The sequence below is a fragment of the Macaca thibetana genome, chromosome 19 (genome assembly GCF_024542745.1).
Source record: "Macaca thibetana thibetana isolate TM-01 chromosome 19, ASM2454274v1, whole genome shotgun sequence".
NCBI lineage: Eukaryota > Metazoa > Chordata > Mammalia > Primates > Cercopithecidae > Macaca > Macaca thibetana.
Genome location: NC_065596.1, coordinates 29,688,124 through 29,712,944, shown reverse-complemented (window position 1 = coordinate 29,712,944; position 24,821 = coordinate 29,688,124). Strand labels below are relative to the sequence as shown.

At 57.1% G+C, this 24,821-nt stretch overlaps 5 protein-coding genes and 3 pseudogenes across 8 annotated transcripts in view; 6 read left to right on the top strand and 2 right to left on the bottom strand.

Annotated features, from left to right (window-relative positions):
• LIN7B (lin-7 homolog B, crumbs cell polarity complex component) overlaps nucleotides 1-24,821 on the bottom strand; it is a 127,091-nt gene that overhangs the window by 53,001 nt on the left and 49,269 nt on the right. Inside the window, exon 1 of one of the 2 annotated variants that reach the window (XM_050772525.1) lies at nucleotides 2,881-2,884. The exons of the other annotated variant lie outside the window; for it this stretch is intronic. The gene's annotated coding sequence lies outside the window, so the exon portion shown is untranslated. Of the gene's footprint in view, nucleotides 1-2,880; nucleotides 2,885-24,821 lie in introns of those variants that run through there. 2 annotated transcript variants of the gene reach the window in all.
• LOC126943589 (uncharacterized) overlaps nucleotides 1-24,821 on the top strand; it is a 44,729-nt gene that overhangs the window by 1,235 nt on the left and 18,673 nt on the right. The gene's annotated exons all lie outside the window — the stretch shown is intronic.
• PPFIA3 (PTPRF interacting protein alpha 3) overlaps nucleotides 1-24,821 on the bottom strand; it is a 127,653-nt gene that overhangs the window by 85,392 nt on the left and 17,440 nt on the right. The gene's annotated exons all lie outside the window — the stretch shown is intronic.
• On the top strand, nucleotides 4,429-8,311 carry NTF4 (neurotrophin 4). Of its 2 annotated transcripts, none has more exons than XM_050772522.1 (2): nucleotides 4,429-5,071; nucleotides 7,413-8,311. In XM_050772522.1, the coding sequence occupies exon 2, from the start codon at nucleotides 7,425-7,427 to the stop codon at nucleotides 8,055-8,057; it is 633 nt and encodes a 210-aa protein (XP_050628479.1). In that variant the 5' UTR covers nucleotides 4,429-5,071; nucleotides 7,413-7,424; the 3' UTR covers nucleotides 8,058-8,311. The 2 variants fall into 2 exon arrangements, with proteins under 2 accessions (XP_050628479.1, XP_050628480.1); XM_050772523.1 differs by having other exon boundaries at nucleotides 4,429-5,189.
• On the top strand, nucleotides 11,338-14,952 carry LOC126943582 (uncharacterized; annotated as a pseudogene). Its single transcript, XR_007721769.1, has 5 exons — nucleotides 11,338-11,493; nucleotides 11,756-11,956; nucleotides 12,057-12,217; nucleotides 12,866-13,003; nucleotides 13,519-14,952. The product of XR_007721769.1 is annotated as an uncharacterized LOC126943582 (transcript).
• Nucleotides 14,953-15,837, top strand: LOC126943603 (choriogonadotropin subunit beta-like). Its single transcript, XM_050772532.1, has 2 exons — nucleotides 14,953-15,271; nucleotides 15,506-15,837. Exons 1-2 carry the CDS (start codon nucleotides 15,041-15,043, stop codon nucleotides 15,818-15,820), a joined length of 546 nt encoding a protein of 181 aa, XP_050628489.1. The 5' UTR covers nucleotides 14,953-15,040; the 3' UTR covers nucleotides 15,821-15,837.
• On the top strand, nucleotides 18,319-19,116 carry LOC126941673 (neurotrophin-4-like; annotated as a pseudogene).
• On the top strand, nucleotides 23,324-24,689 carry LOC126941672 (uncharacterized; annotated as a pseudogene).

Sequence of the window (24,821 nt, the reverse complement as noted above, 5' to 3'; positions counted from 1 at the left end):
AGAGAGACAGAGACCCAAAGGGAGCAACATAGAGACTCAGGGAGAGGAAGACAAAGACCTGGAGGGTGGGGTATGGCAGAGATGCAGAAAAGGGGAACAGAAATCCAGAGTGAGAAGGTGACAGAGACCAAGAGCAGGGGATAGAAGCCGGGCGAAGTGGCCCACACCTGTAATCTCAGCACTCTGAGAGGCCAAGGAAGGGGGATTGATTGAGGCCAGAAGTTCAAGACCAGCCTGGGCAACATGGTGAGACCCCATCTCTACAAAAAATATAAAAATTAGCTGTGGTGGCACATGCCTGTGATCCCAGCTACTCAGGAAGCTGAGGCAGAAGGATCCCTTGACCCTGAGAAATAGAGCCTGCATTGAGCCATGATTGCATCACTGCACTCCAGCCTGGGTGACAGAGGGAGCCCCTGTCTCAACAAACAAACAAAAAGAGTGGGGGGACAGAGACCCAGGGGGCAGTGTCAGGCACCCAGAGTTAGAGACAGAACAACAGAGTCTCAGGGAAAGAGAACCACAATAGAAAAAGGCAGAAAAGGCCAGGCGCGTGGCTCACGCCTGTAATCCCAGCACTTTGGGAGCCCAAGGTGGGCAGATCACGAGGTCAGGAGATGGAGACCATCCTGGCTAACATGGTGAAACCCCGTCTCTACTCAAAATACAAAAAAATTAGCCGGGTGCGGTGGCGGACGCCTTTAGTCCCAGCTACTCAGGAGGCTGAGGCAGGAGAGTGGCGTGAACCCGGGAGGCGGAGCTTGCAGTGAGCCGAGATCGTGCCACTGCACTCCAGCCTGGGCGACAGAGTGAGACTCCGTCTCAAAAAAAAAAAAGAAAAAAGAAGAAGAAAAAGGTAGAAAAAGTTGGTGCCCCCGAACCCAAGAGTGACGTACAGTCTATTCCATAGAATCACAGAACGATCCTGAACCAGGCCTGTCACCTACCCTCCCCGAAGCTCAGGAAGGCTGTCAGACAGGCTGGGGGCCTCACTCTGTTTTCCAGGGGAGAAACCTGAGTCTCAGAGCAGGGGAGTGGCTTCCCAAGGTCTCGCAGCTTGTCCCCAGGGGCCAGGCAGGCTGTCTGTCTGCTTCACATGGCCCCGTCAGCCTGCTGGGACACACAGGTCCTCCTGAGTTCCATAGCCTCATTTCTTACAGACAGGGAAACTGAGGCTCAGAGCGGCGGAGGTTACCCAAGGTCACAAGGCCGAACATTTTCAGAATTCTTTCAGAACTCAAAGGGCATTTAGAGGAGAAGGAAGGCTGAAATCACTAACACATATAGGGCTTCCTTTGGTATCAAAGTACTTTACTTGGATTAATTTATTAAAACCTATCCAGTGGTTTACAGACTGTTGTTGTTATTTTTAGCCATACCCACCCCTTTTTTGGGTCAAATAAATCTTCCTTAGAGACACCAGTGGGAAGCATGGGAAGGGAACTGCTTGGAGGAGAACACGCCTCCTCTTGGCAACTCGAAATGCAGCTCAGGAATTCAGTGTGGAAACCCCTGGTTTCATCTGAGCACCTTTTCATACAGCTAAAGAGACGAAGGTACAGATGGTGGGAAGAGTTTGATAATGGTTGAAATTAATAGAAGCTTTAGGTAGTCACTTGTCTCTGAAATGGAGAGAAAGCCACTTTTAGGGATAGAATGGAGATGGACCTCACAGTGACAAGAGACAAGTCAGACTCCAGCACAGAGACCTAAAGAGGAGATGCAGAGACGAACTGAGGCCAGGAGGGAGGAGGGGCCCAGAGCAAAAGAGAGAAATCCAAGGGCGAGGGGGAAGAGGGCAGATGGCCGGGAGTGGGGACAGAGACCCCCACAATGGGAAAGAGAAGCAGATAGTGACCCGAAGAGAGAGGATGCAAGAGACTCAGAGAGAAGGAGACTGTGACCCAGTGAGGGTAGACAGATATCCAGAGAAGAAAACTGGGACCCAGAAAGCGGGGTGGGGGGAACAGGCACCTGGGGGGGAACAGAGACCACAGAGAAGGGGGCCAGAGATCCAGAGAGAGAGGGGGCCAGAGACTCAGAGAGAGGGGGGGACAGAGACCCAGAGAGAGAAGGACAGACCCAGAGTTGGAGGGACACAGAAATCCAGAGACAGGAGGACAGAGATCCAGACAGGGAGAGGACAGAGACCTGGAGATAGGGGGACAGAAACTGTTTCTCAGTCACTCTGTTTGGAAACCTCATCCCTACTATCCCCTCCAGGACTAGAAGCTAGAAGCTAGAGTCTAGAGTCCTCCTGCTATGGGGCAGGATGTATTGGGTGTTTAGGAACAGGGAAATGTGGAGAAGCCAGAGAGGTGACCCGAACACACACCCAAAGCCTGGGAAGTGGCCCTTCCCCCCACCAATAAATAACTGTGAGGAGCAGGAAACACCCTAACCGGGGACACCCTCCTGCCACCTTGCCATGCTATATTTAGGCTGAGGGGGTGTGGGATGACCCCTGAGGCAGGTGTCAATTTTCCTTCTGAAAATAGCACAGGCAGAGGGAGGCAGAGTCTCAGGGTGGAGGTGTGGTGGGGTGAGGAGCCCGGCTGCCCTCATGACTGTCCTGAGACGCTCTAGCTCCGATCCCATCCCTGTCTTTCTGAGGGTCTCTCAGGGGCTCTGTCCCCTTCTCCGGAGGGTCTGCCCTCAGTCTCTCTGGGCCTCTGTCTTCTCTCTGGGCTTCTGCCCTCCCCCACTCTCTCTAGTCTTGATCCCCCTCTTTCTTTTGGTCTCTCCCCACTTTTCCATGCCTTCATCTGTCACCGCGCACCATTTCTGGAAGGAGCTGATTGTTCTTAAGACACATCTGTCTATCTCTGGGTCCTATAATACCTTGCATGTCTCTTATCTGAGCTCAGGACAAGACCCTCTCCCCCGTCCCCATCCAGGAAATTCCAGGGGAGAGGAGTATGCGGGAGCCCCCACATCCACTGTCTCCCCGGGCCTGGGGCCTTATCACTGCCCAAGCCCAGCTGGTTAATGTCTGGCGTGGAGCTCCTGGGAAGTGGGGAGGAGAGCAGAGAGTGGGAATCTGCCCCGGGATTGACACGCAATTGGCAAAAGACGGCAAAGGAATCTCAGGCCCAGACTCCTGGGGCTAATGGAGGAGGAGGCTGGGGGCTGGACTCCTGAGTCTGAGACGGGGCGGGGTTGGGAGGTGGTGGGGGGAACTGTGGGCTTAGTACTCAGGCGCCTGGGGCTCGGGGGAGAAGTGGCTGGGGTCGCAAGTCCCGGGTCTGAGGGAGGAGGGGCTGGATGCCTGGACTCCTGGGTCTGAGGGAGGAGGGGCTGGGGACCTGGACTACTAGGTCTAAAGGAGGAGGCAGCTGGAGACTGGGACTCCTGTGACCAATGCGGCCGGGTTGAACGAGCCAGGCCTGGCTTCCAAGGTCCCGGCACGCCTGTGCAAGGCAGGATCCCCCGGCCCCTCCTCTGCCGTCCGGCGCCGCCCCGCCCCCGCCCCCGACCCGGGCCCTGCCGAGAGTGAGCAGCGAGCAGCCGGCGGGCCAGCGAGCGTCCCTGCAGCCAGCGAGCAGGAGGAGGAGCTGCTGCTGGGCCGAGGGCAGCTGGGGGAGCCGAAGAGGGCGCCCCAGGTAAGAGCTCCGCGCCTCCTACCCCGGGATTCCGGCGTCCTGGTCGCCCTGCCCTCGGGTGGGGAGGGACGGGGGCGGGGCCGACGGGGGCGGGGCTTGGCTGAGGAAACTGAGGCAGGAGGGAAGTGTCCCAGATACGCAGCCGGTTTCCCCTGAGGGGTCTCAGGAGTCCAGACCCCCCACCCAAATCTGGAGGATGAGGAACCCGGAGTCTGCATTTCTTAGTACCCGAGAAGGAGGAGCCTGAATTCCAGAACTCCTGGGTCTGAGAGAGGAGGGCGCTGGGAGCCTGGATTCCTGGGTCTGAGGGAGAAGGGTGCTGGGGGCATGGACTCCTGGGTCTGAGGGAGGAGGGCGCTGGGGGTCTGGACTCCTAGGTCTGAGGGAGAAGGGTGCTGGGGGCATGGACTCCTGGGTCTGAAGGAGGAGGGCGCTGGGGGCCTGGATTCTTCGGTCTGAGGGAGAAGGGCGCTGGGGGCATGAACTCCTGGGTCTGAGGGAGGAGGGCGCTGGGGGCCTGGATTCCTGGGTCTGAGGGAGGAGGGCGCTGGGGGCATGGACTCCTGGGTCTGAGGGAGGAGGGCGCTGGGGGCCTGGACTCCTAGGTCTGAGGGAGAAGGGTGCTGGGGGCCTGGACTCCTGGGTCTGAGGGAGGAGGGCGCTGGGGGCCTGGACTCCTAGGTCTGAGGGAGAAGGGTGCTGGGGGCCTGGTCCTGGACTCCTCCTGGGTCTGAGGGAGAAGGGTGCTGGAGGCCTGGATTCCTCCTGGGTCTGAGGGAGGAGGGCGCTGGGGATCTGAACTCCTGGGTCTGAAGGTGGAGGCCCTGGGGTGTGAAGGAGAAGGCAGTCCTGGTTGGGTCAGCCTGGGCTCCTTTCACTCTCCACCCTTCCCCTTTCCTGTACGGAGGAGCCAGGGCAGGCAGTCACTCCAGGTATGTGCAGAAGTCTTGGGCGGGCCCTGGCCTGTCCTGTGAGGAGGGAACATTCCAGGAAGCAGCTTGGGGAACCAGGGCTTCTTGAGTGTGGGCCCTCAGGGACCCAGGTGTCCAGGTCAGTTCCGCCCCCTCTGGGAGATGAATGGGCCGAGGGGGATGTCATCTCTTCCAGCCTGCTTCATCCACTGCCTCTCCCTTCCCCTCTTCTCCCCTCCCCTCCCTCCATCTGCTTCCCATCCCAGCCAGGAGCCATCACCTGGGTAGAAAAGGGGCCTCTGGAAAGGGGGCGGGGCCTTGACTCTTGGGTACCCTGAACTTCAAGAGGAACTCTGGGGAGGGGGTGTTCAGGGATTTCACCCCTCCCCCACTTGCCTCTATAACCTGTCTATTCCTTTCTTCCCCTAGGTGGTTGCCCCCTCCCTCTCCTGAGATGTCAGGAAGGAGGGGGCCACCTGTGTCCTCCACAGGGGCCCCCCGAAGCCTGGGGACTCCCAGCCCCAGAGCTCCGAGGTGGAGGAGGTGCTGACAGGTCTGGTAACCACTGACTGTTTCCCAGTCTTCTCCACACCACCCTTTCCCAGAACCACAGGCTTCCAGAATGTTGTAGAGAAACTGCAACATCCAAGCCTCCACCAGCCTCTCCCAGCGCCAGGTCAATTTCACACACGGGAAAACTGACGCCTGTCTCAGAGGGGCAGCGTTTTCCCTCCTTAGTGGCAGTTTTGAGGTGCAATGGGGTCTCCCTAGGATTCCAGGTTGTGGCCTTTCTCCAAATTGTGGAATGTGGCCAGGCATGGTGGCTTGAGTCTGTAGTCCCGGCTACTCAGGAGCCACAGCAGGAGGATTGCTTGAGCCCAGGAGTTCAAGTGCAGTGGGGAAATATAGCGAGACCTGGTCTTAAAACAATTTGTGGCCGGGCGCGGTGGCTCACGCCTGTAATCCCAGCACTTTGGGAGGCCGAGGCGGGAGGATCACGAGATCAGGAGATCGAGACCATCTTGGCTAACATGGTGAAACCCTATCTCTACTAAAAAAAATACACAAAAAATTAGCCGGGCGTGGTGGCGGGCATCTGTAGTCCCAGCTACTCGGAAGGCTGAGGCAGGAGAATGGCGTGAACCCGGGAGGCGGAGCTTGCAGTGAGCTGAGATCGCGCCACTGCACTCCAGCCTGGGTGACAGAGCGAGACTCCGTCTCAAAAAAAAAAAAAAAAAACCAAACAATTTGTTTGGGACCAGGTGCCATGGCTCATGCCTGTAATCCCAGCACTTGGGGAGGCCAGAGTAGGAGTATCACTTGAGGTTGGGAGTTCAAGACCACTCTGACCAACATGGCGAAACCCCATCTCTACTAAAAATACAAAAATTAGCTGAAAAACTGTGGCAGGCACTTTTAATCCCACCTACTCAAAAGGCTGAGGCAGGAGGAGAATCCCTTGAATCCAGGAGGCAGACTTTACTGCAAGCCGTGATTGAGCCACTGCACTCCAGCCCGGCCAACAGAGTGAGACCCTGTCTAAAAACAAAAAAAAAAAAATTGTTTTGAACATCCTCCAAGATTCAAGACTCTCGGTTCCTCAGAGTTGTACAGGAAGGATGGCAGAATGCAGTTGCCCAGAGTTTAAGTCCTATCTCTGCCATTTGCTGGCTGCCTGACCAGACAGAAATCATTAACTTCTCTGAGCCTGTATTTCAACATTTGTTGCTATTAAGTAATAGTAGTTGAATTTATTTTATTATTTTTTTTTCTTTTTTTTTTTTTTTTGAGACGGAATCTCGCTCTATCGCCCAGGCTGGAGTGCAGTGGTGCAATCACGGCTCACTGCAAGCTTCGCCTCCTGGGTTCACGCCATTCTCCTGCCTCAGCTTCCCAAGTAGCTGGTATTACAGGGGCCCGGTACTGCACCCAGCTAGTTCTTTGTATTTTTAGTAGAGATGGGGTTTCATCGTGTTAGCCAGGATGGTCTCGATCTTATGACCTCGAGATCCACCCGCCTCAGCCTCCCAAAGTGCTGGGATTACAGGCCTGAGCAATCACGCCTGACCATTATTATTATTGTTATTATTGTGGTTTTTTTCTTTTTTTTTTTTTTTTTTTTCTTTTTGAGATGGAGTCTCGCTCTTTCGCCCAGGCTGGAGTGCAGTGGAACCATCTCGGCTCACTTCAAGCTCCACCTCCCGGGTTCACGCCACTCTCCTGCCTCAGCCTCCCAAGTATCTGGGACTACAGGCACCCGCCACCACTCCTGGCTAATTTTTTTTTGTATTTTTAGTAGAGTTGGGGTTTCAACGTGTTAGCTAGGATGGTCTCGATCTCCTGACCTCATGATCTGCCCGCCTCAGCCTCCCAAAGTGCTGGGATTACAGGCGTGAGCCACCTTGCCTGGCCTTATTTTTATTTTTGGAACAGAGTCTCTGTCACCCAGGTGGCAGGGCAGTGGTGCGCTCTCGGCTAACTGCAACCTCTGCCTCTCAGGTTCAAGTGATTCTCCTGCCTCAGCCTCCCGTGTAGCTGGGATTACAGGCGCGCAGCACCATGCCCAGCTACTTTTGGTATTTTTAGTAGAGACAGGTTTTCACCATATTGGCCAGGCTGCTCTCGAACTCCTGACCTCAAGTGATCCACCCACCTCAACCTCCCAAAGTGCTGGGATTAGAGGTGTGAGCCACAGTGCTGGCCTGTAGTAGTTGAATATTTATTATTAATCTACAAGTTGGACATTACGAAAGTCCTAGATATAGGGTCCCCCAAACTTCTAGAACAAGGGCTTCCCCACAATCCTGGCAGATAAGCCTCCCCTGGGGTTCCCAACTTCTGTCCCCACTGAAGTTTTCACCCCCTTCTCTAATCCCAGCCTCCTGCTTTCTGTCTCCAGGTGCTCCAAGAGATGCTCCTCCTCCCCTCATGCTCCCTCCCCATCCTCCTCCTTTTCCTCCTCCCCAGTGTGCCAATTGAGTCCCAACCCCCACCCTCAACATTGCCTCCTTTTCTGGCCCCTGAGTGGGACCTTCTGTCCCCCCGAGTGGTCCTGTCTAGGGGTGCCCCTGCTGGGCCCCCTCTGCTCTTCCTGCTGGAGGCTGGGGCCTTTCGAGAGTCAGCAGGCACCCCGGCCAACCGCAGCCGGCGTGGGGTGAGCGAAACTGCACCAGCGAGTCGTCGGGGTGAACTGGCCGTGTGCGATGCAGTCAGCGGCTGGGTGACAGACCGCCGGACCGCTGTGGACTTGCGTGGGCGCGAGGTGGAGGTGTTGGGCGAGGTGCCTGCAGCTGGCGGCAGTCCCCTCCGCCAGTACTTCTTTGAAACCCGCTGCAAGGCTGATAACACTGAGGAAGGTGGCCCGGGGGCAGGTGGAGGGGGCTGCCGGGGTGTGGACCGAAGGCACTGGGTGTCTGAGTGCAAGGCCAAGCAGTCCTATGTACGAGCATTGACCGCTGATGCCCAGGGCCGTGTGGGCTGGCGGTGGATTCGAATTGACACTGCCTGCGTCTGCACACTCCTCAGCCGGACTGGTCGGGCCTGAGACCCATGCCCAGGAACTGATCAGGCAGAAAAAGAACTGAGCTGGATGCTGAGAGACCTCAGGGATGGCCCAGCTACTCTAAGGACTCCAGTTTGGGAACTCATCAAATAATCACAAAATCACAGTTCTCTGATTTTGAGCTCAATCTCTGCAAGATGGGTGAAACCACATGGGTTTTTGGAGGTTGAATAGGAGTTCTCCCGGAGCAACTTGAGGGTAATAATGATGATGGTAATAATAATAGCCACTATTTACTGAGTGTTTACTGTTTCTTAGCCCTAATACGTAACTCCTCAGATCAGCTCCCATGGATTTGATCGTTGGTGGCCCTTGGCGTTAAGTTGCTGGCTACTCAGTCTCAGAGGACATCACCTTGCTCATCCTGGAGAATGGGAGGGGACATTTCACGATGGGGGAGGGAGGTGGGAGAGGAGAGAAACTGGAATAAGCAAGCAGATGGCCAGGGGACCTTGAGAATGTGGTCCACAGAAGGCCTTTAAGTATCTGGGAGCTGGGGTTCAAATGGGAAATCTTCCTTGGTGAGAGTGAGTAGGGGTTGGCTTAGAATATTCTCTTGTGAGGTAATGAGCCTGCCATCACAGGGGGAGTACAAACAAGGTTGAATGAGAAGTGATCAGGATGCTGGAGAGTTCAGCCCTGGGTGGGGAGCTGGAGTCAGGTTTCTAGCCCTCTTCCCTGTCTCAACCTCTACCCTACATTAGGAAAGCAACAGACCTTAAAATTGTCCAGCTTGATGGCTGGGTATGATGACTCACACCTGTAATCCCAGCACTTTGGGAGGCCGAGGCTGGCAAATCACCTGAGGTCAGGGGTTCGAGACCAGCCTGGCCAACATGGTGAGACCCCCGTCTCTACTAAAATTACAAAAAGAAATTAGCTGGGCATGGTGGCGGGTGCCTGTAATCCAAGCTACTCTGGAGGGTGAGGTAGAATAATTGCTTGAACCCAGGATGCAGAGGTTGCAGTGAGCCAAGACTGTTCCACTGCTCTCCAGCCTGGGCAAAAGGAGCAAAACTCCAGGCCGGGCTTGGTGGGTCATGTCTGTAATCCCAGCACTTTGAGAGGCTGAGGCGGGCAGATCACAAGGTCAGGAGATCGAGACCATCCCGGCTAACACGGTGAAACCCTGTCTCTACTAAAAATACAAAACATTAGCCAGGCATGGTGGTGGTGGGCGCCCATAGTCCCAGCTACTCAGGAGGCTGAGACAGGAGAATGGCATGAACCCGGGAGGCGGAGCTTGCAGCCGAGATGGCACCACAGCACTCCAGCCTGGGCGACAGAGACTCTGTCTCAAAAAAAAAAAAAAAAGAGAAAAGAAAAAAAGGAGCAAAACTCCATCTCAAAAAAAAAAATCGTCCAGCTTGAGTGGGGCATGAGGTTCTAACTCGCTGGCCCGCTGGCTAGGATCAGGGGGTCACTGTGGACTGAGGGCCCTTGAGTAGGGCCAGCAAAATCCAACAGAAGGGCCCCAGAAGCCTGAATGGGGGAGGAGGGGTAAGTAGGGTCCGGGCCTGGCTGCAGAAGGTAGCCTCAGTTTTCCTTGTCTGAAGAATGGGCTGGTGGGATGAGATAATGGGGATTGAGGAGGCAGAGGCCTTGACCAAAAACTTTTTTTTTTTTTTGAGATGGAGTCTAGCTCTGTTGCCCAGGCTAGGGTGCAGTGGCACGATCTGAGCTCTCTGCAGCTTTCACCTCCTGGGTTGAAGTGATTCTCCTGCCTTAGTTGGGATTACAGGTGTGTGCCACCATGCATGGCTACTTTTTGTATTTTTTGATAGAGACAGGGTTTCGCCATGTTGGCCAGGCTGGTCTCAGACTCCCAACCTCAAGTGATCCGCATGCCTCAGCCTCCCAAAGTGCTGGGATTACAGGCATGAGCCACTGCGCCCGGTGACCTAAAGGTCTTTATAGTGAAGAAGTGCCAAGGGAAGCCAGGGACAGACCACAGTCCTTCACAATGGCCCTTCACGTGTTACCCATCACCCCACATGTGTTACCAACACTCTCCTCTCTCTCTCTCTCTCTCTCTCTCTCTCTCTCTCTCAGGTCCAGCTTTGAGCAAAAGACTTAGGCATGCCCTCCCCCCATCTATACAGACCAGGCCCCTGGGCGGGCTGGGGCGTGGCTGCCTCAGTTTCTTTTTTTTTTTTTTTTTTTTTTTTTTTTTTTTTTTTGAGACGGAGTCTCGCTCTGTCGCCCAGGCTGGAGTGCAGTGGCGCGATCTTGGCTCACTGCAAGCTCCGCCTCCCGGGTTCACGCCATTCTCCTGCCTCAGCCTCCCGAGTAGCTGGGACTACAGGCGCCCACAACCGCGCCCGGCTAATTTTTTTTTGTATTTTTAGTAGAGACGGGGTTTCACCGTGGTCTCGATCTCCTGACCTTGTGATCCGCCCGCCTCGGCCTCCCAAAGTGCTGGGATTACAGGCGTGAGCCACCGCGCCCGGCAAGGCTGCCTCAGTTTCTATATCTCCTTGTTTTCCATCTGTGATTTTGGTCTTTTTTGCCACCTTCATCTCTGTCTCTAACTTCCAGTGTCTCTCACCTCTGGGTAGGACTAATAGCTCCCTTTCCATCGTGGTCTCTTTCTTCCTCCCTGTCTCTCCCCTTTCTTGTTGAATTTTTTTCTCACTCATCAAAGCTCGTCTTTTTCACTATGTCCCTGTGCACTTCTCTGTGGGTCCTTCCTCTTCCCCGACCCAGCCTACCCCGTTGGAAGTTTTCAACCAAATCAAAGGCAGGTAGGACAGCCAACGCCAGCGCGCCAGCGCTGACTCTTTGGCATGTGCGTGCGGGAAGGGTTGGGGAGCCCCGGGAAGTCTACCCCAGGTGGGCAGGTATGGCAGAGGGAGGAAGCAGCTGGGAGGTTCTGGATGCTGGAGCAAAGAGGAGTGTTTCTCATGGATGTCCTGAGGTGCTGGCTGTAGTGCAGGGGTCTCTGTCTCTGTCTGGATCTCTGACACCCCCAGGTCTCTGTCCCTCTTTCTGGGTCTCTGTCTCCCCCACCCTCTGCGTCTCTGAAATCCTGAACTTCTCCGTCCCCTACTGCCTGCCTCTCTTTGACTCTCCATCCCCCTCCCCGTGTTTCTCTGTGCCCCTCTTGGGGTCCCTGTCCCTCTGTCTCTGGGTCTGTTTCTTCACTCCATCCAGCCACGTGCCTGCAGGCCCTTCATTGGCTGGATTCAGAGTGGCGGGTACTGACACCGGGAGCAACAGCAACAAGCCAGCTCTTGCTTGGCTACAGGGAGGGGGAGGAACCATGGCCAGTGGTACCCTGGCTCTGCGCTGTGGCCCCCTGTGGTCTTCCATCTCTGCAACCGAGGTACCTGGATCCTGGCCCAGCTGGCATCTCACCAGCAGCTGCCTTGCCCGCCGCATTATCCCACCACTGCCCTTCACCCCGCCCACGGTGCAGGTGAGCAGACCCTAGGCTGAAGCCCTTCAGGGACTGGGTACCCAGAAAGCTGGGGGCTGAGAAAAGCGGATTGGAAGCTTGGACTCCTCTCTGAAGGAGGGTCCTGCAGTCCTGGGTCTGAGAGAGGAGGCACCAGGGAAGCTAAATGCCAGGGACTGTAGAGGAAAGGGCTGGGGGGCGACTGGAAGAGGTCAGAGCTTGGGGTGGGGGGTGATACGGAGTCCTGAGTCTTTCTAGCTGATGTGCAGCGCCTTCTCTCCAGTCCAGGGTCGCGGACCCTCTACCCCCGGCTGCAAAGCAGGATTCTCGCATCTGGGCTTTCGACGAGGTCCTCAGCAGATGGGAGACAACCTCTGGCTGGGCCTACGTGCCCAAGACCCATGGAGGGCCCTGCGCCCAGCCCAGAGCCCCAGAGCCTGCAGACCCGACGCGGACTGTGGGGATCAAGGATTTAGGAGAAAAGGTAAGGTTTGGGGAGTGCCGGAGTCCGCGGGGGACAGGGCGGGAGACTGCATTTGAGTCCCCTGCGCATTCACATGGGTCTCCGGGTCGCCTTTCCCCAGCTCAGACGCCGTGGCTGACCCCTACCACTGACCACGACGTACCAGCGCAGCGAGACGAGGGCGCAGTACACTGGCTCTCCCGATCGGGACGCGCGAGTCTCCGAATACGTCGGGGCCCAGCCCCCACAACGCCCAGACCACCTCCGCGGGGGGCCTTCCCAGGTGCCGGGGTGGAAGCCGGCGCTGGCGAGACGGGGCGGAGTTCCGGGAGCCTGGGGCGGGGCCAGAAGAAATCACAGCCTTGGGGCGCGGCTAAAGGGTCGGGGGCGGGATCCCGAGGTTAGAGGAGCCTGGGGAGGGGCTGGGCCTCGAGGCCAGGCCAGAAGGACCAGGGGCTGGACACTCGCCTTCAGGGCTCCGAAGCTGCTGCGGGGCTAGACGACGGGCTGTGGGTGGGGACGAGATTAGAATATTCTGAGACGGCGTCAGGTGGGAGCTGGGAGAGGTAACGTGGAATTGTTGCTCAAGATGCAGCTCAGCTCCAGTGGCCACACCAAGACGGTTTAAGACCCAGAGAGAAACCGGGGAGGGGGGTTTGTGGTGGCTGGGGGCCTGGGTTTGAGTTCCCTGACCAGCAGGACGTGCTTGAACTTAGGGAAGTGAGGCTGGGAAGGGTTCGGGTTTGAGGAAGGAAGCTGAAGTTCCCTGGCGTGGGTGGCAGGAAGGGCTCTGACTCTGGGGCGGGTTCTAGGACCGTGGCCGTCATGGCTGTCCACCCGAAGAAGAAGGATTCTGAACTGGGGACCCAAGGCTTGGAACGGGGTATGAAATCTATGTCTTGGGTATGCCTCCTCCCCCAATCTTGCTCCGGCTCTAATCGCCTGGACGAAGAGCCCTGAGTCGTCTGGCCGACGTTTCACAGTATCCGACCGGGGCGTCCTGGACCGCCGCCAGCTCTATCTGACCACCTCGGCCCGGCCCGGGACTTTCGGTTCTATCCCAAGTAAGCCGGGCTGTCGCTCCTCACCGCCTCCTGCACAGCACTCGCCTTGGCCAGTACACGCCGAGCCTCTGGGCTGGCTCCCATTCTCTGACCTGGTGGTCTCAGCCTCGAATCCTGTAGCAGCAAGAACCAAAATTCAGGCCCCAGCCCCTCCCTCTTTTAGTACCCAGGAGGCCTTAGTGTCAACTCTCAGGTAGGGACAGGAAGCCTGCGCAGGCGCTCAGGGGGATTCTGGATCTGAGGACTGGGCCTCCTTCGGTACTTGAGCCCCCAGATACTCCTTCCCAAGGAAGCGAAAGCCCCCGTTTCCTTCCGAAGGATGCGAAAGCGTAGTTTCCAGGACCTTAAGTACCTCGAGGACCCAGGAACACGGGCTACGCACGCCGGGTCCCGTCCTTCCTAAGGGGCCCTCGCCTGGAAATGCAGGAGTTTGGGTGTGCAGACTCCTTAAATCCCGAGGTCTGAACCTCGTCCCCAAGGATCCAGCTGTATCCTCACCATCCTGCCCTGCTCCCACAGGAGCTGTCCGGATACCCCCTCAAGGACTCCCTGACCTACTGGAGCTTCGAAGGGACTCCCTAACTCTGGGGTCACGACCCGCAGCGGCCGCCCTGTTCGCGCTCCTCCCGGCCGCCCCAAGCGCCGCACGGCGGGGTCCTGACTCTGGTTCAGGCATCCTACAGCCCCTCGCTGCACCCGCTCCGCCCGCTGCACCCGCTCCGCCCGCTGGACCGCTTCCACTAGCTGGAGGCGCCCTGGGGTGGCCCTTGCCGGGCATCCACAGCGTGCCGAAAGCCTACAACACCGAGAACTCCCGCTCCGGCAGCTTGAAGTCGGCGCTAGTGGGAGCTGGCCGGGCCCGCCCCACCCCAGACACGTCCTCTGGCCTCGCGGAGGAGCCAAGCTCCGGACCTCCGCCCACTACGCGGTGTCCGGCCTTAGTTGGGCTACCACTCATTAAGTCTACCGGCAATGTCCTGGCCGGACTACCCCAGACACGCACACTCAGCTGCGGCATCCCGGAGAAGGGACTAGGTCCAGATATTCTCCTCCAAGACTGTGGCCCCGCGGGCAGGACGCGCCCCCTGCGGGCGTATTAAATAATGAGTTAAGTTACCTGAACCACACGCATTTCCGGGGACCGCTCCGGGCATCCTAGCTTGAGGGTAGGGAGGGCGGAGGTCCCTAAGGGAGAGGTAGGTCTCTGGCTGAATCCCTCGTTTGGGGGCATCTGGGTCAAGCGGCTTCCCCGGCTGCAAAGTCACGGGGAGGCCCTCGCGGACTGGGCAGGAGCTAAGTCCGAAGCCGCGCCCCTCCTGGGAGGTTGGACTGTGGCGCAGGAATGCCTCAAGTGGAGAAGGGTTGAGGCTTCAGTCCCGCACCTTTCTCGGGTCACGGCCTCCTCCTGGCTCCCAAGACCGCACGATAGGCAGAGGCCGGTTTTCCTACACCCTACTCCTGTGCCTCCAACGCCGACTAGACCCTAGCACTGGACGACTGAGTCTCTGAGGTCGCTTCACCGTGGTCTCTGCCTCACTCTTGGCGCTGGACCACTGAGGGGAGAGGGCTGGGACGCCCCGCTGAGCCACTCCTGTGCCTCCCTGGCCTTGTGCACCTCTCACCCCCCGGGGTGTTAGTGTCGAGGTCACCCCAGCATCCTACCACCTCCTGGTGGCCTTGCCGCCCCCATAACCCGGAGGTATAAAGCCAGGTACACGAGGCAGGGGACGCACCAAAGATGGAGATGCTCCAGGTAAGACTGCAGGGCCCCTGGGCACCTTCCACCTCCTTCCAGGCCATCACTGGCATGAGAAGGGGCAGACGCGTGTGAGCTGTGGAAGGAGGCCTCTTTCCGGAGGGACGTGACCCCCAGTAAGCTTCAGGTGGGGCAGTCCCTGAGGGTGGGGATCTGAAACGTTGGGGTATCTCAGGTCCTCTGGGCTGTGGGGTGGGCGCTGAAAGGCAGGTGTCTGGGTGGTGGGTCCTGACTAGGAGATGCCGGGAAGGGTCTCTGGGTCGTTGCTCGTGGTGTACCCGGGGAATGGGAGGGCCAGGGCACGGGGCTGTGGTCTCAGACTGGGCTGAAGCAGTGTCCTTGTCCCAGGGGCTGCTGCTGTGGCTGCTGATGAGCATGGGCGGGGCACAGGCATCCAGGGAGCCGCTGCGGCCACTGTGCCGCCCCATCAATGCCACCCTGGCTGCCGAGAAGGAGGCCTGCCCCGTGTGCATCACCGTCAACACCACCATCTGTGCCGGCTACTGCCCCACCATGGTGAGCTGCCCCAGGCCAGAGACAGGTGCTGCCACCTCAGGGCCGGGTCACAGAGGCAGCGGGGGAGGAAGGGCGGTCTGCCTGTCTGGTCGGGGGCTGGGGAATGGGGTGTGGGAGGCGGGAACAGAGGGCTTCCTGGACTCCTGAGTCTGGGACCTTTGGGAGCAGCTTGGGAGGTCAGCGGAGGCGCTGGCCCCAGGCACATGCTCACTCCCCTATCCACACATCCTCCAGATGCGGGTGCTGCAGGTGATCCTGCCGCCAGTGCCCCAGGTGGTGTGCAACTACCGCGAGGTGCGCTTCGAGTCCATCCGGCTCCCTGGCTGCCCGCCTGGCGTGGACCCCGTGGTCTCCGTTCCCGTGGCTCTCAGCTGTCGTTGTGCACTCTGCCGCCGCAGCACCTCTGACTGTGGGGGTCCCAAGGACCACCCTTTGACCTGTGATGACCCCCACCTCCAGGCCTCCTCTTCCTCAAAGGACCCTCCCCCCAGCCCTCCAAGTCCATCCCGACTCCTGGAGCCAGCAGACACCCCGTTCCTCCCGCAATAAAGGCTTCTCAATCTGCACTCTGGAGGTGTCTTTCTGTGGGCTCAGGGCAACCACACACACGCAGGGTGGGTCCAGCTTCAAACCATTTTTTACAAAGTCACACTGTCAGATCTCTGATAGAATACAAGGTGGATGGCTGGACGCCGTGTCTCATGCCTGTAATCCCAGCACTTTGGGAGACTGAGGTGGGCGGATCACTAGGTCAGGAGATCCAGACCATCCTGGCTAACATGGTGAAACCCCGTCTCTACTCAAAATACAAAATTAGGCGGGAGTGGTGGCGGGTGCCTGTAGTCCCAGGTACTTGGGAGGCTGAGGCAGGAGAATGGTGTGAACCCGGGAGGGGGAGTATGCAGTGAGCCGAGATGGTGCCACTGCAATCCAGCTTGGTCCACAGAGTGAGACTCCATCTCAACAACAACAAAAAGAAAACAGGGTGGGGTCAGGGGATGACATCCAGCTCAGGAGGTGTCCATGGTCTCGCTTTCTGTGGGGAGAAGGAAGGTCACAAGGTCATTGTGCCTCCAGGGGGCAGGGCCTGAGCCTTCAAGGCCGAGCTCTCTCTTCCTCCCTCTGAGGGTGGCACAGGCAGTACAGCTGGGGGGTGGGGACCTGAATGGGATGAATGGGCTGAGGCGGATGTCATCTCTTCCATTCTCCTTCATCCACTGCCTCTCCCTTCCCCTCCTCTCCCCTCCCCTCCCTCCATCATCTTCCAATCCCAGTCAGGAGCCATCACCTGGGTAGAAAAGGGGCCTCTGGAAAGGGGTCGGCTCCTTGACTCTTCAGTACCCTGCACTTGTTCAGCGATTTGTCCCCCTTCCCCACCTGCCTGTATACCCTGCCTGATCTTTTCTTCCCCTAGGTGGTTTCCCCCTCCCTCTCCTGGTATGTCAGGAAGGAGACAGCGATGTCCTCCACAGGGGCCCCCCAAAGAGCTCCGAGGTGGAAGAGGTGCTGACAGGTCTGGTAACCATTGGCTGTTTTCCAGTCTTCTCCACACCACCCTTTCCCGGAACCACAGGCTTCCAGAATGTTGTAGAGAAACTGCAACATCCAAGCCTCCACCAGCCTCTCCCAGCGCCAGGTCAATTTCACACACGGGAAAACTGAAGCCTGTCTCAGAGGGGCAGCGTTTTCCCTCCTTAGTGGCAGTTTTGAGGTGAACTGGGGTCTCCCTAGGATTCCAGGTTGTGGCCCTTCTCCAAATTGTGGAATGTGGCCAGGCGTGGTGGCTTGAGTCTGTAGTCCCAGCTACTCAGGAGCCACAGCAGGAGGATTGCTTGAGCCCAGGAGTTCAAGTGCAGCGGGGAAACATAGCAAGACCTTGTCTTAAAACAATTTGTTTTGGGCCGGGCGCTGTGGCTCACACCTGTAATCCCAGCCGTTTGGGAGGCCAAGGCAGGAGTATAGCTTGAGGTTGGGAGTTTGAGACCAGTCTGGACAACATGGTGAAACCCCATCTCTACTAAAAATATAAAAATTAGCTGGGCATGGTGGCAGGTGTTTGTAATCCCAGCTATTCAGAAGGCTGAGGCAGGAGAATCACTTCAACCCAGGAGGCAGATGTTGCAGTGAGCCAGGGTTGTGCCACTCCACTCCAGCCTGGCCAACAGAGTGAGACTCTGTCTCAAAAAATAATAATAATAATTGATTGGAACATCCCCCAAGATGCAAGACTCACGGTTCCTCAGAGTTGTACAGGAAGGATGGCAGAATGCAGTTACCCAGACTTTAAGTCCCATCTCTTACATTTGTTGACTGTGTGACCGGACACAAATCATTAATTTCTCTGAGCCTGTATTTCACGATCTGTTGCTATTAAGTAACAGTAGTTGAATATTTTTTATTTTTATTTGATTCTTATTATTCTTTTGAGATGGAGCTTCGTTCTTGTTGCCCAGGCTGGAGTCCAGTGGCGCGATCTTGGCTCACTGCGACTTCCGCCTCCTGGGTTCAAGTGATTCTCCTGCCTCAACCTCTCGAGTAACTGGGATTATAGGTATGCACCACCACTCCCGGGGATATTTTGTATTTTTAGTAGACATGGGGTTTCTCCATGTTGGTCAGGGTGGCCTGGAACACCTCACCTCAGTTGATCTGCCCACCCTCAGCCTCCAACAATGCTGGGATTACACGCATGAGCCACCACGCCCAGCCTTATTTTTATTTTTGGACAGAGTGTCACTCTGTTGTCCAGGTGGGAGGGCCGTGGCACGATCTCGGCTCACTGCCATCTCCGCCTCCCAGGTTCAAGCGATTCTCCTGCCTCAGCCTCCCGAGAAGCTGGGATTACAGGTGCGTAGCACCACGCCCAGCTAATTTTGGTATTATTAGTAGAGATGGGGTTTCACCATGTTGGCCAGGCTGCTCTTAAACTCCTGACCTCAAGTGATCCGCCCACCTCAGCCTCCCAAAGTGCTGGGATTACAGGTGTGAGGCACAGTGCCTGACTTGTAGTAGTTGAATAATTACTATTAATCTACAAGTTGGGCGTTATGCAAGTCCGATATATAGAGTCCCCCAAACTTCTACAGCAAGGGCTGCCCCACAATCCTGGCAGGCAAGCCTCCCCTGGGGTTCCCAACTTCTGTCCCCACTGAAGTTTTTAATCCTCTTCTCTAATCCCAGCCTCCCTTACTCTGTCTCCATGTGCTGTGAGAGCTGCTCCCCCTCCCCCAGACTCCCTCCGCATCCCCCTCATTTTCCTCCTCCCCAGTGTGTCAATGGATTCCTAATCCCCATCCTGGACATTGTCTCCTTTTCTTGCCCCAAAGTGGGACCTTCTTTTCCCCCAAGTGGTCCTGTCTAGGGGTGCTGCTCTTGAGCCCCCTCTGGTCTTCCTGCTGGAGACTGGGGCCTTTCGGGAGTTAGCAGGCACCCCGGCCAACCACAGCCAGTGTGGGGCAAGTGAAACTGCACTGGCGAGTGATCAGAGTGAACTGGCCGTGTGCGATGCAGTCAGCGGCTGGGTGACAGACCCCGGGACCGCTGTGGACTTGGGTGGTTTGGAGATGGAGGTGTTCGAGAAGGTGCCTATAGCTGGGGGCAATTCCCTCTGCCAGTACCTCTTTGTCACCCGCTTTGAGGCCCATAACTCTGAGGAAGGTGACCCGGGGACAGGTGGAGGGGGCTGCCAGGGTATGGACCAAAGGCACTGGTTGTCTGAGTGCAAGGCCAAGCAATCCTATGTGCGGGCATTGACCTCTGATGCCCAGGGCCGTGTGGGCTGGTGATAGATTTGAATTGACACTGCGTGTGTCTGTACACTCCTCAGCTGGACTCACCAGGACTGAGGCTTATACACAGGAACTGGTAAGGCAGAAAAAGAACAGAACTGGATGCTGAGAGACCTTAGAGATGGGCCAGCTGCTCTAAGGACCCCAGTTTGGGAACTCATCAAATGATCACAAAATCACAACTCTCTGAATTGGAGCTCAATCTCTGCAAGATGGGTGAAACCACATGGGGTTTTGAAGGTTGAATAGGAGTTCTCCTGGAGGAACTTGAAGGTAGTAATTATGATGCTGATGATAAGAATACCACTATTTACTGAGTGTTTACTGTTTCTCAGTCCTAATACATAAGTCTTGGAATCAACTCCCGTGGATTTGATCATTGGTGGCCTTTGGTGTTAAGCGGCTGACTGCCCAGTCTCAGAGGACACCACCTTGCTCATCCTGGAGAGAGGGAGGGCACATTTCATTATGTGGATGGGGAAGGAGAGAAACTGGAATAGGCAAGCAGATGGCCAGGGGACCTTGAGAACGTGGTCCACAGAAGGCCTTTAAGTATCTGAGAACTGGGGTTCAAATGGGAAATCTTCCTTGGTAAGAGTGGGTAGGGGTTTGCTTAGAATATTCTGTTGTGAGGTAATGAGCCCCCCATCACAGGGGGAGTACAAGCAAGGTTGAATGAGAAGTGATCGGGATGCTGGAGAGTTCAGCCCTGGGCAGGGAGTTGGAGTCAGGTTTCTAGCCCTCTTCCCTGTCCCAACCTATACCCCACATTGGGAAAGAAACAGACCTTAATATTATCCAGCTTGATGGCCGGGTGTGATGACTCACGCCTGTAATCCCAGCACTTTGGGAGGCCGAGGCAGGTGAATCACCTGAGGTCAAGCATTCAAGGTGAAACCCTGTCTCTACTAAAATTATAAAAAGAAATTAGCTGGACGTGGTGGTGAGTGCCTGTAATCAAGCTACTCTGAAGGGTGAGGCAGGAGAATCACTTGAACCTGGGAGGCAGAGGTTGCAGTGAGCTGAGACTCTGCCATTGCACTCCAGGCTGGGCAAAAAGAGGGAAACTCCTCTGTCTCAAAAAAAAAAAATGTCCAGCTTAAGTGGGACATGACGTTCTGACTAACTTGCCGGCCCCCTGGCTGGATCAGGGGGTCACTGTGCATTGACAGCCCTTGAGTAGGGCCAGCAAAATCCAACAGAAGGGCCCCAGAAGCCTGAATGGGGGAGGAGGGGTAAGTGGGATTCTGGGCCTGACTGCAGAAGGCAGCCTCAGTTTTCCTTGTCTGAAGAATGGGCCAGTGGGATGAGATTATGGGGGTTCTGGAGGCAGAGGCCTTGACCTAAAGCTCTTTTTTTTTTTTTTTTTTTTTTTTTTTTTTTTCGAGATAGAGTCTTGCTCTGTCGCACAGGCTGGGGTGCAGTGGTGCCATCTGAGCTCACTGCAGCATTCACTTCCCGGGTTCAAGTGATTCTCCTGTCTTAGCTGGGATTACCTGCCTGGCTAATTTTTATGTTTTTTGGTAGAGACAGGGTTTTGCCACATTGACCAGGCTGGTCTCAAACACCTAACCTCAAGTAGTCTGCCCACCTCAGCCGCTCAAAGTGCTGGGATTACAGGAGCGAGCCACCGCATCCACTGACCAAAAGCTCTTTATAGTGAGGAAATGACAAGGGAAGCCAGGGACAGACCAAAGGAGTTCACAATAGCCCTTCACCTATTACCCATCTCCCCACATGTGCTGTTAACACACACACACACACACACACACACACACACACACACACACAGAGTTTCTCTCTCTTTCTTTCTCTCTCTCTCTCTCTGGGACAGACTACAAGACTTCACAATAGCCCTTTACCTATTACCCATCTCCCCACATGTGTTGCCAACACACAGACACACACACACACACACACACACACACACACTCTCTGTCTCTCTCTCTCTCTCAGGTCCAGGTTTAAGCAAAGGACATAGGCTTCTTCTCCCCCCATCTATACAGACCAGGCCCTGGGGCGGGGTGGAGCATGGTTGCCTCCGTTTCTACATCTCCTTGTTTTCAATCTGTGATGTTGATCCTTTTGCCTCCTTCCTCTCTGTCTGTAACTTCCAGTGTCTCTCACCTCTGGGTTAGTACTAATAGCTCCCTTTCCATCGTAGTCTCTTTCTTCCTCCCTGTCTCTCCCCTTTCTTGCTGTATTTCCTTCTCACACATCGAAGCCCATCTTTTTCACTATGTCCCTGTGCACTTCTCTGTGGGTCCTTCCTCTTTGCCCACCCAGCCTACCCAGGTGGAACTTTTCCAGCAAATTAAAGGCAGGCAGGACAGCCGACACCAGCGCTGACCCCTCCAGCACATGCGGGGAGGGTGGGGGAGCCCCAGGGATGTCTGGAAATCATTATCCCCAGGTGGGCAGGCCTGGCAGAGGGAGGAGCAGCCCGGAGCTTCTGGACCCTGGAGGAAAGAGGGGTGTTTCTCATGGATGTCTGGAGGTGCTCGGTGCAGTGCAGGGGTCTCTGTGTCTCTGGATCTCTGACATTCCCAGGTCTCTGTCCTTTCTGGGTCTCTGTCTCCCCATCTCCCTGGGTCTCTGAAATTCTGAACTTCTCCTTCCTCTTCTGCCCTCCTCTCTTTGAGTCTCCATCTCCCTCCCCATGTTTCTCTGTGACCCTCTTGGGGTCCCAGTCCCTCTGTCTCTGGGTCTCCTTCTCACTCCATCCAGCCACAAGCCTGCAGGCCCTTGATGGGCTAGGTTCAGGATGGGTGGGTTCTGTCACCTGGGGCAACAGCAACAACAAGCCAGCACCTGCTTGGCTACAGGGAGGGGGAGGAACCATGGCCAGTGGCACCCTGGCTCTGCGCTGTGTGCCCCCCTCCGCCCCCCCGTGGTCTTCCATCTCTGCAACCGAGATGCCTGGATCCTGGCCCCACTGGCATCTCACCAACACCTGTGCTGCCCATCGCATTATCCCACCCATGCCCTTCCGCCCGCCCACGGTGCAGGTGAGTTGACCCTAGGCTGAAGCCCTGTGGGACCTGGGGACCCAGAAAGCTAGGTGCTGAGTAAAGGGGATTGGGAGCCTGGACTCCTCTCTGAAGCTGGAGTGTCCTGGAGCCCTGGGTCTGAGAGAGGAGGCACCAGGGAAGCTGGATGCCAGGGATTGCAGAGGAACGGGCTGGGGGCCGACTGGAAGAGGTCAGAGTTTGGGATGGGGGGTGATACGGAGTCCTGAGTCTTTCTAGCTGATGTGCAGCACCTACTCTCCAGTCCAGGGTCCCGGACCCTCTACCTCTGGCTACAAAGCAGGATTCTCGCATCTGGGCTTTCAACGAGGTCCTCAGCAGATGGGAGACAACCTCTGGCTCAGCCTCTGGCTTGGGCCTAGGTGGGCAAGCCCCATGACGGGCCCTGTGCCCAGCCCAGAGCCCAGAGCCTGCAGACCCCAGGAGGACTGGGGGATCAAGGATTCAGGAGAAAAGGTAAGGTTTAGGGAGTGCCAGAGTCCGCAGGGGACAGGACGGGAGACTGCATTTGAGTCCCCTGCGCCTTCACAAGGGTCTCCAGGTCGCCTTTCCGCACCTCAGACGCCGTGGCTGGCGCCTCCCACTGACCACAAAGTACCAGAGCCTCGAGACCAGGGTGCAGTACACGGGCTCTTCCCACCCGGACACCCGCGCCCTTGAATACAAGTGGCAGACCACCACCGCCCAGCCCCTCACAAGTCGCAGACCACCACCGCCTGGGTCTGGGCCTCGAGGCCAGGCCAGAAGGACCAGGGGCTGGAAACTCATCTTCAGGGCTCCGAAGCTGCTGCGGAGATAGACAGCGGGCTGCGGATGGGAAGGAGACTAGAATATTCTGAGACAGGGTCGGGTGGGAGCTGGGAGAGGTAATGTGGAATTGTTGCCTAAGATGCAGCTCAGCTCCAGTGGCCACACCAAGACAGTTTAAGACCGGGAGCGGAACCAGGGAGGTTGTTTTTTGTGGCTGGGGGCCTGGGTTTGAGTTCCTTGACCAGCAGGAGGTGCTTGGATTTAGGGAAGTGAGGCTGGGAAGGGTTGGGGTTTGAGGAAGGAAGCTGAAGTTCCCTGGCGTGGGTGGCAGGAAGGGCTCTGACTATGGGGCGGGGTTCTAGGGCCGTGGCCCTCATGGCTGTCGAGGCCGAAGGAGAGGGATTCTCAACTCGGGACCCAGGGCTTGGAACGGGGTGTGAAATCTGTGTCTTGGGTATGCCTCCTCCCACAATCTTGCTCCGGCTCTAATCGCCTGGACGAAGAACCCCGAGTTGTCTGGCGGCCTTTCACAGTATCCGACCGGGGCGTCCTGGACCGCCGCCAGCTCTATCTGACCACCTCGGCCCGGCCCGGAACTTTCGGTTCTATCCCAAGTAAGCCGGGCTCTCGCTCCGCACCGCCTCCTGCACAGACCCCGCCTTGGCCGGTGCTCGCCGAGCCCCTGGGCTGGCTCCCATTCTCTGACCCGGTGGTCTCAGCCTCGAATCCTATAGCAGCAAGAACCAAAGTTCAGGCCCCAGTCTCTCCCTCTTTTAGCACCCAGGAGGCCTTAGTGTCAACTCTCAGGAACGGCGGTAGGGACAGGAAGCGTGCACAGCGGGTCGAGGGGATTCTGGATCTGAGGGCAGGGCCTCTTTCCGTACTTGAGCCCCCAGATACTCCTTCCCAAGGAAGCGAAAGCCCCCGTTTCCTTCCCTAGGATACGAAAGTTCTGTTTCCAGGACGTTAAGTACCTGGAGTACCCAGGAACGCAGGCTACGCGCACCCAGTCCCGTCCTTCCTAAGGGGCCCTCGCCCGGAAATGCTGGAGTTTGGGTGTGCAGACTCCTGAGATCCCGAGGTCTGAACCTCGTCCCCAAGGATCCAGCTGTATCCTCACCATCCTGCCCTGCTCCCACAGGACGGAGCTGTCTCTATACCCTCGCAAAGACTCCCTGATCTACTGGAGCTTCGAAAGGAATCCCTAACTCTGGGGTCACGACCCGCAGCGGCCACCCTGTCCGCGCTCCTCCCGGCCGCCCGGAGCGCCGCACCGCGGGACCATGACTCTGGCTCAGGAATCCTACAGCCCCGCGCTGCACCCGCTCCGCGCGCTGCACCCGCTCCGCCCGCTGCACCCGCTCCGCCCGCTGCACCCGCTCCACCCGCAGCACCCGCTCCGCCCGCTGGACCGCTTCCGCCCGCTGGAGGCGCCCTGGGTGGCCCCCACTGTAAGCACTTGCCGGGCATCCACAGCGTGCCGAAAGCCTACAGCCCCCAGAACTCCCGCTCCGGCAGCTTGAAGTCGGCGCTAGTGGGAGCTGGCCGGGCCCGCCCCACCCCAGACACGTCCTCTGGCCTCGCGGAGGAGCCAAGCTCCGGACCTCCGCCCACTACGCGGTGTCCGGACCTAGGTGGTCTCCTACTCATTGCGTCTATCGGGAATGTGGGGGCCGGACTACCCCAGACACGCACACTCAGCTGCGGCTTCGCGAGGAAGGGACTAAGTTCAGATATTGTCCTTGGAGGCTGTGGCCCCGCGGGCAGGACGCGCCCCCTGCGGGCGTATTAAATAATGAGTTAAGTTACCTGAACCACACGCATTTCCGGGGACCGCTCCGGGCATCCTAGCTTGAGGGTAGGGAGGGCGGAGGTCCCTAAGGGAGAGGTAGGTCTCTGGCTGAATCCCTCGTTTGGGGGCATCTGGGTCAAGCGGCTTCCCCGGCTGCAAAGTCACGGGGAGGCCCTCTCGGATTGGGCAGG